We start from the raw sequence: 13,490 nt of genomic DNA, 5'->3' as shown, positions 1-13,490 counted from the left end.
GTTATGACATCAAAAAATTAATTTCGTATGACGGTAAAAGACTGATTAATTTCCATTCAATATAGAGTTACAATATATAAAGAAAAATACAGAAAAATTACTGCATTTCTTTCTCCACAATGCTCTAAACCACTCTTTTTATTATAAAAACACCACTCATGTAATATGATATGTAGAATATAATGCTCTTATACCTAAATAAAACATTTTGATTTAATTAATTGATTGCTTGTCGTTCAGAATAAAAATACATAACAGCATTAATTAGCTATAGTTTCTCAACAACGTTGTATTTAAAGTTGGAAGGCATAAACCTCAATGTTTAGCAAAGCAACATTGAAAATGAAGCTTATTAACAAGATTGGTATCCTTTTATTACTAATCACAGCAACAACTACCCCAATTACAGGTGATATTTTACAAACAGTTTTGTATATAAATATTCTTATTTTTTATTGCGATTTATTTTAATATATGTATGTATGTATGTATATACACACATATCGCATGCATGTTAATGTTTTTTTTTCTATTTGAACAATTTTTTTTTGTGAAAGATATCACATACCCTAGCACTTGCAAGAATTTGAACCTGGTATCATACTATCACATTCGTAAAGAGGAAAACGCCATACCACTAAACATTCTAGTATTATTATATGTTTTAGGTGAAACGAATTTGGAGACGAATATAGTTTTCAAAGTTTGTGAAGGCGATTTTCTACTTCCTGGTTGTACGGCTTCTCCTTGCAATCTTGGTTGTTGTAATTGGCAGGGTAATTACGCCAAGGGAGAATGCAGAGGTGATAATTGTCATTGCCAATGGATTTGTCACTAAATACGTTGTATAATTTTAAAGAATAGTTACACGTATAAACATATTATATACGTGAAGCTAGCTATGGCAGAAATTTACTTTTAGTCACATATGACATATTTGATTTTACGTTCAGTGTGTATTGAACTTTAGGTGTTAAAATGAAGATAAATATAAAATATACAGCATGCTTGTTTACTACAATGATATCTGGATGTTCAAATCAGAATATAAATTTTGTTGAGAGCTACGAGAACTACACAATACATGTACATATTTTATTTGATGCTTTGATTGTTATACATGAGACGGCTACATAACCACCACATTTTATCTCTCCCACTACCTTATAACAAAGGATGCTAGGGGAGTACAGTGATGAAACCGCGTGCGACCTATTGAATTTTGTCCGGACTCCCTTGATGCTTGGAGGTGCCCGAGTGAATTTTACAATGAAATTTATTGGGTATCCTTGTTTTCATTGAGGTTTTCTTTATTCGCTAATTTTGGAGTATTATAAGTCAAATATCCGTTTTTTTTTTGTAATTTCCCCTTAATACTTTTAAATGTACTCGTGCAATTTCTCGTCTATAATTAAATAATGAAGTGATAAATAATATGCGTTTTATATAAACGGAAAACAATCCATCACTTGTTGTCTAGTGGTAGTAGGCTTGGGTTGTCAAGGGGAGACCCAAGTTTGATCCCCACTTGTGTTAGTTTTTGTGGATTACGATAATTAAGAATTTAAGCTAGGCCTTGTACAAGGCTGGCGGTTCAAACCCGAGCCCACCAGGATCCAAATTTAAAGAGTGTAGTAGCCTTAATACAAGAAAAGTTTTCGTTCTAAAAAATACATTTGCATATAAAAGTGGGAAGAAAAATGAGGATAAGATGATTGGGCCCGTCAGCCCAAATAAGTTGTTTTAGAAAGTAGCTGTTTTAGAAATTAACTGTTCCATATATGAGTTGTAGTTTATAGTTATTCGAATTGTTTCTTAAAATCTCGACCCACCATATGGTGCATCACTGCAATGTACTTGTATATACGATTGTTCATGAGCCGAGCCGAACCAAGCAAGGGTATGCTTGTTGCTTGGCTTGTTTCTAATCGAACCGATCCGAGCGGCTCAAATTCGAACTGAGCCAAGATTGAACCGGGCCAAAATCGTACCGAGTATTTTTCGAGCATTTTCCAAGCGATATCGAGCGAGTTCAAAGCACCACTTTTCTTTTTTTCTTTTTTCCCTTTTAATTCTTTTATAAGAAACAAGTTTGAAGTTGAATATGATGTGCATTAAAATAAATTAGTAGTTTTTAGAAAAACTAGTAGTAGCTTGAAGTTTTTGATAAAATTGAAATTTAAACTTGGATATAATGTAATAAAACAATTAATAATTAAAAAATAATTATTTATATAAATATATACGTATAAATATATAACTTATTTTTATAATTATCTTTAATATTAAAATTAAAATATTAAAAAATAAATATAATAATATTTTTATATTTAAAGTACTAGAAAATATTAAATAATTAAAAATATAATATTTAATATTCAAGATAATTATTAAAACCAAAATATATAATTATGAGTATATATATATAGATATAGATATATAGATAAAGGATCCAATACAATAATCCCTAATCGTACATTACGTACGCGACTCGCATCCCAGTCGATTTCGAATAACACGCGGTGGCAATATTGTAATTTTCATCAAATCGTTGCTCCCATCGATTTCGTCCACCTTTAACATGACCGTTCAGCAATCCGTCACCATCCAACGATCCTATCCACCGTCCACCATCCAATGATTCCGTCCACCGTACACCATCTTCCTCCGTCACGACCTGTTGATAAAAGTGACCAATTGAAATTGAAATTGTTGAACTAATTGACCAATTAAACTTTGAAATTGGTCCAATTAATCATCAATTTGAAGTTTCAATTGATCAATTTTGAGTTTTGAGTGATGGGTTTTAACTGAACGTTTAAAGTTTTAAGCGCCATTTGCAGAAACCCAGTTGCAGACGTTCATATTTTGTTCATATTATCGAATCGATGATCAAATTGATGGTAAATTGATAATTATTTGATGATTACGAGATTATATGGAGTGAATTGAGTGTTCAATTTCATGTTACAGGTGTTTAATTTTTTTTGTTAATTTAGAAGTTCTGATAAAGTTCAGAAGTTCAGAACTTCTAAACTTTTTTGAACACCCAGAACTTCTTAGAACTTCTAAACTTTTTTTAACAACCTGAACTTCTTAGAAAGTTAGAAAGTTAGAAGATGTTCATTGTTTTTTGAACACCCAGAACTTCATTGAACGTATTAGAACGTTTAAAGATACTCTTTTTTGGTCAGAACGTTTAAAGTTCTTCAGTTTTGTTTCAGAACGTTTAAACATAATATTTTGAACCCTCTTTATCATAACTTCTAAACTTTTTTTAACAATCTGAACTTCTTAGAAAGTATTAGAACGTTTAAAGATGTTCATTGTTTTTTGAACACCCAGAACTTCATTGAACGTATAAGAACGTTTAAAGATGCTCTTTTTTGGTCAGAACGTTTAAAGGTCTTCAATTTTGTTTCAGAACGTTTAAACATAATATTTTGAACCCTAATCAGAGCTCGATTGAGTGCGTTATTTCTGCAATTTCATAATCGATTGATGATTTTAAAGCCTCTTACACATCAATTCGATTGATTAAATCATTAATTATGGTGTTTATTTTGGTCAGAACGTTTAAACTTTGAGCAGAACGTTTAAACATGAACCATAATCATAGCTCAATTAAGTGTGTTAATTTGTATTTTCATAATCGATTGATGATTCTAAAGCCACTTACACATCAATTCGATTGATTAAATCATCATTTTTTGATCAATTTGAAGATTTTTAATGTTCAGGGACGTTCTATTTCACTTTTGGTTTTTGACTTTAGAAATTTCATACTTTAAGCTGTGATTAGAGTTTAGAAATTGGATTAGATTGAGCGACAAGTTCCGAATTTGGATCAGAGTTGATTTGTATTCGGCGAATTTTGATCGCGAACTATTGTTGGGTTATTTACGAAATTGCCACCGAGCGTTTTTTAATCAAACGCTCTGGAATGTCGCGTACCTAATGTATGATAAGCCATTATTGTACGTTAACCCACCCCTATATATATATATATATATATAATGAATTAAAGATTTTCGAGCCGAACCGAACCGAGAGGACCTCTGCTCTTTGCTTAGCTCGTTTATAAACCGAACCGAGCGAAGCCGTTCGTTTACAATTGTGTCAAAAAAACGAGCGAGCATTTTCCGAGCGAATTCCGAATGAGCGACGAGCAAGTTTGAGCGACGAGTGGTTTGAACAACCCTACTTGTACATACACAAAAATCGCAAGGTCAATCATCCTTCTAGGGTCAACCTACCTACTACAAGTGTTTGCGGTTTGGTACGATTTATTCTCTAATTACCGGAGAAAAACAACATGGCCAAGAATGATGTTGAATGATGGGGGAAAACTGACGTGGCGCTGGCGTAATAAATGAGCAGTGTCCAAAGGACTACACCATTTGGAGTAGTGATGTGGCAGAGAGTGACGTCCGCTACCCATGGTTTCAGTGGAAAACAGTTTGTTTAAAAAAAATTCAACAATTTCTGCCCAGCTTTAAATGCAATTATCACTGCATTAACTAGCCATATTGTCAACAACTTCTTTTAATGCATAATTAGGTGATCATATGCCTATTTAACCTCTCTGTTAGCATCAAAGTTGAAGTAGAAACCTCAAACTTTAAAACACAAACAACACCAAAAATGAGGCTTATTAACATGATCGCCACCCTTTTGTTACTAATCACAGGCACAACGGCCACAATTAAAGGTTATGTTTTTATAAACAGTTTCTTAGCCTTTTTTTGTTTATTTATTAATAATAATGTTTAATAATATATGTTATAGGTGACATGATGAATTTGGAGACTAACAAATTATGTCATGAGACAGTTACATTGTTTGTGTGTTTTGATCCAGACTGCCAGATTACTTGTGTTAATATGCATGGGGATGGTGCCATAGGGAAATGCTATAAAGACCCTGATTATTTGTTGTGTCATTGCACATGGAAATGCTAATTAATAGATTTTATAATTTATAAAGTTTTATTGATTTTTATGCTCGTTTTCGATTTTATGTAAACGAGACTAACAAGAAGCTAGACAAAACAAGAAAACAATTATAAAAGGTTTGCCGAAAAACAATGCCAATCCAACCGTAAAATATTAAACCTTTGAGCTTTAAATGAAACCAACCATATATAGATGGACTCAGATCCCGGAAATTATCAAGAAGATGATTAATAAACATACTAATACTAATATTAATTTGTCTTTAAAAAAAATAAAAAAAATAATAATAAGCTGTAAGTGAAAAACCAATAATCAATACATTCAGTTGCAATTAAATGTATCTATTTGCATTAATGGTATTCAATAACCTCGGTATGTATATACTTTATATTTATTTTTTAACAATCAATGAATAAAAGCCGGGGTACCGCCAATGAGCTGGTGGAGCGAAGAGAGAGAGAGAGAAACTTGATGTTTTATGTGATCTAGGTTCGATCCTCTTTCAATAAGTAGTTTTGGCGGCACCAGGTAGAGGTGCACACAGAAACCGGTTAACCGGTTTATAACCGGTTAGTAACCGGTCCAACCCTAACCGGTTACTAACCGATCCTAACCACAGGTTGGTAACCGGTTTGTACTTTTGATTTCAAAACCGGTTATAAACCGGTTAACCGATTTTTTTAATTATTATTTTATAAAAAACCGGTTATTAATCGGTCAACCGGTCCGGCCTAACCGGTCAAAACCGCTTCTCCAGCCGGTCAACACCGGTTAATGCCCACAAAAAAAAACGGTTAGCAAAAAAACCGGTTATAGGTTAACCGATTTGTGCACCTCTAGCACCAGGTGATGATGAAAGACCGGACGAGTATATGATATTCACTAGTTAGATCACTGGGGTGAACGAGGTTTATTCCAGGATAGCAGACAGCGCTTGTTAGTCCAAGCCCACCATCTCCATTCCAAGAGAAAATCCGCCGCCTGAAGGCCCACTACGACAAAACCCAGTTACGATTGAATTCGAACATGACAAATTAATTGAATTTAGGCATTGAACTCTTTATTATAAATATGTTGGCCCAAGTAGTTTGTTTTTTATTATACATTTGCAGGCCCAAAAAAAGAAAAAAAATGTGAATAAGCACAAAAGGATTATTTTTTATTATACATTTGCAGGAAAAAAAAAAACGTGAATACTACGAAATGACCCGTATTTAGTATGCGAATTCTAAAATATATGATTTATACTTCTACTTTCTTCTTAATTCTAAAAGTTAAATTGTTGGTAAAAGCTGTGTTCGTTGAGTTGGACTAGTTCATACATTTTTTTCGAAAACTAACCTATTGTTTGTAGATTTATATTTTTTTATTATAAATTTTTTTCGGAGAAAGTGTTTTGTGTTTGTCTAATAGGAGTTTTTGACAATACATTTATTTTAACATGCAAGTCTTTTTCAATTTCATGATGAATTTTCATGAATATCTTGAGATTTGGGTTTTTCTAAAGTAGTTTTTGTTTGTTTGATTTGCTAGTAATACTTAATATTTTTGTTGTTTTTCAAGAAATCATGTCTCTCATTCCCAAATACCCCTCAGGTGTCCAAAAGTGTTAAAAAAACACCTAAAGGAAGGTTTACTTCCCAAAAAAGAAGTTATGAGGTATGGACTACAAAAGAAGAGCCTTAAAATTTGCTTAAGTTCAATCATTTTAATACACTACTTTTGTTTTGTTTTATTTGCAACAGTTGTATTCGTATTGTGGTTTTTGGATATATAAATGACGAGTTTATATTATAAGGAGGCCCAAACTTTGTCTCGCATGAGGCCTAAATTTTTTTTATCATTCTCGGAGACGGCCCTGCAAATTGTAAAAACGAATTCCATCAGCTTTGTCTTCGTATTACAAGCGACATATTGGTTCATGTTCCCATTGTTCCATTGAAATCCGCTTTCAGCATCTGTTACGGGTTTTAAACTCTTTTAAGAGTAATGCTACTCCAAAAACGGTACAAAAAGAGTCGATCTCACTATAAATAATATTTTTAGGCACGGATTATAATGATTCTAGCATCGATTTTTATCACATATCAAGCATTGATCGTATATGTATCTCTTTTTTTGGTGAAACACTTGTTTCGATCAAATGAAATCTATTTTGGTTTTTTATTGATTTTGTAGGCGCGGACACAAAAAAATATTAATAGGGCTTAAAAAATATATTAATTATAACGTGGGCTAGAAACTGGAGACTATAAGTCAACTAGTGAAGCATAAGCACACATAAATTTAACTTCATATTTGTTTCAACTAGTTTGATCCTATCATGTTACGAGGGTTTATTTAAGTTTTTATTTTTAAACATTTTGTTAGTTTATGATGATTTATTTTATATTATAAAGTAGTTTTGTTTTAATACATATATATTAGTTTGTTATTATATTTTTTGGCGTTTGAGTTTTTTCAATTGAGATGTGTAGGTTTTTTATAGATTTTTAACAAAAAAAAACATAAATGTGCACGAGCATGTTATTTTTTTTAAATGAACAAACATGAACACAAATATTTGTCTAATGAAAAAGTGGACGTTGATGTAGTTGCCGATGGTGGGTAGTATCGGAAGTTAACCGGCGATAGAAATGATAGACCAGCAACAGAGGGGTTTCATGAAGAAAGTGTTTACCAATAAATGAGATCTTATAACCCATTTGAGGGCCATTAGGGTTTGGTAAGACCCATAACCCGTGGAAATTATTCTTTGATGATTAAGAGGTCATTTCACAAATAAATGAGATGTTATAACCCATTTAAATACTATACGGGTTTGGTTAGACCCATACCCACGAATTCGGGTCAAATGCATGAGAAGCCTCCATTTAGAAATCAAACAATCTGGTGGCTCTAGAGAATGGGGGGAACAACCTGAGAACGACACGTAAGATTTCATGGTAGACAATTATATAGATAGTTAGATTGAATTAGCCACCTCATTTGGAAAATTTAGAATATATTTTATTGTTAATAAAATTGCAACTTTATTTGTTCTAATAAAATTCTTGGATTTTTAAAACCTTAATAAGATGTTGATTCTTGATTAAAAAAAATATAATAGTTTATGTTTCTCCATGAGTTTAAACTCACTATTGAATCGCGCAATCTAATCTTTCTAAACGGCATGCGGTTAACTATAATTGATACTCCAATCATCGCAACTTGCAAAGTAAGATCATAATCTCTTGAGCTTAGAATAGCGAGTTGGCTCTAATCAGCGAATGGTGCTTGGTTAGAAAATTAGATAGAGTGAACGTTAGAACGGCTCGATGTCTAGGATTTGATACTTATCACTAATCTGTTTTCAATAAACTTTTCATCAATAATATTATATTGATAAACTTTTGTGTTAAAGGTTACATCAATTAGGGCTTTGAAAATAAAGATGTAACGTTGATAAGGATTGACATTTTGTTTCTATGCATAGCAACACTTACAGGACCCAAAACACCAACTCCTAGCTACAATTGACCATCAAATGAATACCGACGACGTACTTAGACGCCACTAGATAAGAGTATCCTCGACCAAACATGGATGGATGGAGTTGTCACTAATGTATTTGTCGTACCGGAAAACAGATAACAACACTTGAAAAAGAAACAACTCATTTGTACCACCAGATGTATCTTAAGATAAGTTTATTAACAACTCTTGTCATAAGTCATGCACTAAAATAACTTTAACACTAACTGTCTAAATACATTCTCTTTTTCTCAATTTTAAATTATACTACAACCCAATGACCCATGCATGTGCTAATACCTACCCTTACTTGAACTAGTAATTAATAAAGTGTTAAACCTTAAAAGTAAGAATAAGCACATCTGTAAATCAACTTTCTTGTATTCGTTTAGAGGGACTGAAAAGTACTTAATTACAAAAGTGAGGGGGGTCTTTTTAGCATTAAGATGTTAAAATAACGTAGGATTGTTGTCCTCCAGCTTGTCTTCTTATGCCCACCCTTCACATGTCAGTAAACACTTATTGTAAAGTTTAAATTTATAAAGGGGTATATGATCCGGTGGTTGTAGTGATTCCCAACTGTCATAACTATATTGCAATATTCTGGTATTAAAAATATAAGATGATTCCTACACCATGCATCATTTTCATGATATACAAATCAGGCCCGTCTCCGAAAATTGTTAAAAAAATTTTGGCCGAAGGTGAGGAACAAATTTGAGACTTAAGTTAAAGGGTTTTTTTTTTTTTTAATTGGGTGATAAAAGTGAGAATCGTTAACCTAGTCATGTTGATTGTGATAAAGATTCGATCAGTCCTGACTATAAGCCGTCATCACCACCTGACACTCGGTAAATACCATTTGTTCGAAACTTGGGTGAGGAACTGATAGTAGGATTGATATTAGACAAGTGAAGTATACATGCCTTGCCTCGCTACATTGTTACCATAAGCCTTTGTAGTAACTCATTCGGTACATGAATAAGCATAACCTCTTATAAACCTTAACTTTGAGTTTTATGACTTTCACCATAATTTTAAGTTGGTTTGCACATTATTAGGTAAAGTTGGTTTTGACTACACATGTTATCAAAAGGGTAGCCAACCACTCCCAAGTAAAAGTTGATTTGCATATTATTAGGTGAAGTTGGTTTTGGCTACAAATGGTATCAAAAGAATAGCCAACTAACTGAAGGTTCGTTTATAAGTTGCGTGTCACAATAACTTTAATCATGCTTTTCAGTTGATTAAGACGTTATGAATTTGACATGTTGCGTCAAGTTGAGACGCTAGCGTGCATTATCCTTTTACGTTATCCGCCTCTCAACTACCTTATCTCGTCTCATATACAACCCGACCTCAAACTAAGATATCTTAAGCACTATGAGATTACAAACCACTAATGGCAACATGGGATTAGGTGGTCTCATATCCAACCCTCCTAGGATAGACAACAATTGTCATTATGCACAAAATTATGGGCCTATGACAGGTGCCAGCAAATGCAATAATTTGATGCAGTACACACCCTGCAGTAATCATTTGGACCACTAGAAACATACCCATCACAAGGGTTTGCTTCACTATCAACCATCCATGGGATCCAACATCTTATCTAAACATAGCATCCCCAAAATCACTTGTAAAAGTAGAAAAACAAACCTTAGCAAAAGATTGATTCAATGTCACCAATCAATGTACACCACCATCTTATCTAAACAAGAAACCACAAAATCTTATAACTAACAAATCACAAGTAGACTGTGTTACCAGAGTATTGCTCGAACACAGTCTGCTTGCGATTTGATATTGCAAAGTAAAACAAACAGAAATAAAGAGGTTTTTTGACAATATATTAGTTACAGACAGTGTTTTTACAAAGGTATTTCCAAACCTAGGATCAGTAAAATACAAACCATTAACTACTAATCAAACTGAAACAAACGGAAAACGACATAGAAATCTCAACCAAACACAGACGACGACCCATATATAAAAACATAGTAAAAGAAGGGAAAATATCTTCTTTTTAACACATCACACTAAAACTTAATTAGCTTAACCCCATCATCACCATCGTCAGATTATCATCAGACTTATTGTATTGTTTCAACACTCTTGCTCAGTTCTTCGAGCTTCTTCATCCTCATCTTCTCACTTTCGCTCACCAGCTGCTTAATAATTTAGTACACCCACATAAAAAGGTTATGTTAGTTAAGATGTTAAAAAGATTTACATTTCAATCATGTTTTATATGAAAATTGTCTCATCTTGAGATTAAACTCCATCAGAGATTACGTTGTGTTAATGTTTTATATGAAACATTATGTTCATGTTTTATATGAAAATTGTGTTATCATGTTATATATGAAAATTATTTTATCTTGAGATCAAACACCATCAAAGATTAGAATTTGATCATGTTTTATATGAAAACTGTCATATCTTTAGATCAAATTCTATCAAAGATTAGATTTTGCTCATGTTTCAATAAGAAAATATAGACATTTAACTTGAGACCAACCTCCATCAATCTAGTAATAAGCTGTACTTTCTCTTTGTTCTTTTCATTGAAGGCATCTAGGGCTTCCTTGTACTCTCGTTCCTACAAAGAGCACCAATTTTAATGACCAAATTTGAAGAATTTAATGTCGTTAAAAGGCGGTTATTAATTTTTACCTTCTTTTGGCATGTTTGACCTAGAGGCTTCAACTCTTTGTTGACCGAATCAATCTTCTTACGAACAATTGAAACCTCTTTCTTCATTGGATCGGTTAACGCTTCAAGTTCCTGATAATACATTCAACAAAACACAAAATTACCAAAATACCCATTTGACACGAATATCCCAACTCATTTTCATATTGAAGGCAAGCCACATGGAAACATACACGAATTAAGAATTTGATAGAGAAAGACCATTAGTGGGTAGTAAATGCTTATGGTACCTAAAAGATTGACCCTTAGAAATAAGGCAACCGCCTGTTCAATAATAAATGCAAAAAACTTAATTTTATTTCTTTTATTCTTCGGTTTCTTGACCCCCTTGACTCGACTATATCCGGGATCGATACAAAAGGGACCCCTCGAGATGGTTCCAACCACATAAGCCAATAAAGATTCAATCTTTCACAAGATAACTTCATAAAGACTTCATCAGGAAATCTTAAGTTCACAACTACTTCTAGTCCCACCAAAGATTAATGAAACTTATATAGTACCATAATTCAAGACTCCCATGAGTCTTGAATTGACCATTGAGTAAAAAAACATGCCAAAGTTAAGGAATTAAATGATGTTCTATGATAAAAAAGATAGTACAAAGTTGCAGACTTGCAGACACTTAATCTTGCAAATCGGTTGAAATTATTATCCAATTTCATACATATATATGTAACTTAAAATTACAGGATCAAGAACATTAAAGAATTAATGATTGAACCAGATTTCCATAAAAATGAAAACAAAAACCAATTTCCAGATCCATCAAGAATCAGATCTAGAGCTTAAAACCAATAATTGATGGAAAAAACCCCAAAATAGAAAAACCCAAAACTAAAAAAACCCAGATTTACATTTTCCCAAAAAAAGATTCAAATTTCAAGAAGTCAAAATTGAAGACTGTAACCACTGAATCCTTCAAGGGTGTTTTTAATTACAATTTTTTAATTAAAAAACACCCAAAACCCCCAATTTTCTTTCTTTGATTTCTTCAAAAAAAAACAGTACACAACAAAACCCTAATTACCCACCTCAAAACCCGACAAAATTAACATTGAAACCGTATAAATCAAACAAAATAATCACAATTTCACAAAACCCAACACAAAAAAAAGATACCCAACAATCCAATTTCAAAAACCCACACCCACACAAAAAAAAACCCCAAATTCCACCCCCAAAAACCCTAAATTCAAAAACCCACAAAAATCAAACAAATTAACGTAAAACCCAGAAATCAAACCTCACGAATCGTAGCCAATCGCCTTGTTTCCTCTTCAATTCGACCCAATTGAGCCTGAACCCGTTCCCTAACCTCCAATTTCTTCTTCTCAATCTCTTCTTCTTTCGCCTTGAAAGTCGATAAAGCAGACCTAGACATCTCTTCATCTTCCTTGGTAATCAACCCGTTAAAGCTCAAGCTGCCGGAGATTTGACCGGCTTGCATCAGGGTCTGCAGCTGCTCGCTTGATTGCCGTACCTGGGTTTGTGTGGTCGTCATTTGTTGTCTCAATTTGTTGAACCAGAAGAAGAAGAAGGTGAAAACCCTAGTAGGTTTTGGTTGGATTGTTGTTATCTTCTCTCCAATGGTGGGTTTTTTTTTGCTTTATGAATATTATTATTATTGATAACTGTGTGTGTTTTGAGTGTGTGTGCCGTGGGTGATTATGAAGGAGGAAGAGTGGCCCACATATGTGTGTGAGAGAATATATGTGTGTGTATGTATATATAAGGTGTGTATGTATAGGTTGACAGCTGATAAAGTGAAATGACCAGGCTGCCCATGACTCCTTCCTCCAACGGCCAGATAGAAAGAATGAAAGTCTTTTACTATACGCAATTTTTTAATTTCATTTTTGACCACGTCTCTTTGTTGTTGGTTTTTCAATTAATTGACTATATGTAACAGAGGGTTATAAAATGAGGGGAATTTTCAATATTTGGTGTCATATTAGAATAACATTATTTTTATTTTAGTGTTTTAGTGGTGTTACATATCAAAAATCGCTTATCTAAGGGGCAGTGTTGTAGCCTAAATTCACTCAAAAACCCAACCCAAAGTCACTCACTACGTATAGCCTTATAAAGTTGATTACACGAATCGTTTATATGGTTTGACAATTATCACATCTTTGGAATGTAAGTTTAGAAAGGTTTTTTTTTTATAATTATTTTAACTACTACAACAATCATACCAGGTAAGGTCATTGGCTCTATATATGCATAAGTAAAAAAGAGATGAGGTTTACCTGGATGGTCAATTCGTCTGGTGAAACAAAACCATAGGCCTCTTGATAGGCA

At 33.1% G+C, this 13,490-nt stretch overlaps 1 protein-coding gene across 2 annotated transcripts; it reads right to left on the bottom strand.

The window, feature by feature from the left end:
- Window positions 1–10,291: 10,291 nt before the first annotated feature.
- On the bottom strand, window positions 10,292–12,838 carry LOC143623001 (uncharacterized). 2 transcript variants are annotated; one of them, XM_077094006.1, is made up of 4 exons: window positions 12,433–12,838; window positions 11,148–11,258; window positions 10,993–11,073; window positions 10,292–10,642 (listed from the first exon to the last, which is right to left on the bottom strand). In XM_077094006.1, the coding sequence occupies exons 1-4, from the start codon at window positions 12,688–12,690 to the stop codon at window positions 10,565–10,567; spliced, it is 528 nt and encodes a 175-aa protein (XP_076950121.1). In that variant the 5' UTR covers window positions 12,691–12,838; the 3' UTR covers window positions 10,292–10,564. The 2 variants fall into 2 exon arrangements, with proteins under 2 accessions (XP_076950121.1, XP_076950122.1); XM_077094007.1 differs by having other exon boundaries at window positions 10,292–10,639.
- Window positions 12,839–13,490: the final 652 nt, after the last annotated feature.

The sequence above is a fragment of the Bidens hawaiensis genome, unplaced genomic scaffold (assembly GCF_021521415.1).
Source record: "Bidens hawaiensis isolate Kalapana, Puna unplaced genomic scaffold, B.hawaiensis_p1.1 tig00003244_1, whole genome shotgun sequence".
Taxonomy (NCBI): domain Eukaryota; kingdom Viridiplantae; phylum Streptophyta; class Magnoliopsida; order Asterales; family Asteraceae; genus Bidens; species Bidens hawaiensis.
This window is presented reverse-complemented; position numbering and strand designations above follow the sequence as displayed.

Excerpts from the sequence above, each read along its gene's own strand:
- LOC143623001 (XM_077094006.1), bottom strand. The coding sequence starts at position 12,690 with ATGACGACCACACAAACCCAGGTACGGCAATCAAGCGAGCAGCTGCAG. Across the intron at positions 11,074-11,147 it reads GTCAAACATGCCAAAAGAAG|GAACGAGAGTACAAGGAAGC; the intron begins GTAAAAATTAAT and ends TGCTCTTTGTAG. Across the intron at positions 10,643-10,992 it reads TTATTACTAGATTGATGGAG|CAGCTGGTGAGCGAAAGTGA; the intron begins GTTGGTCTCAAG and ends TAAATTATTAAG.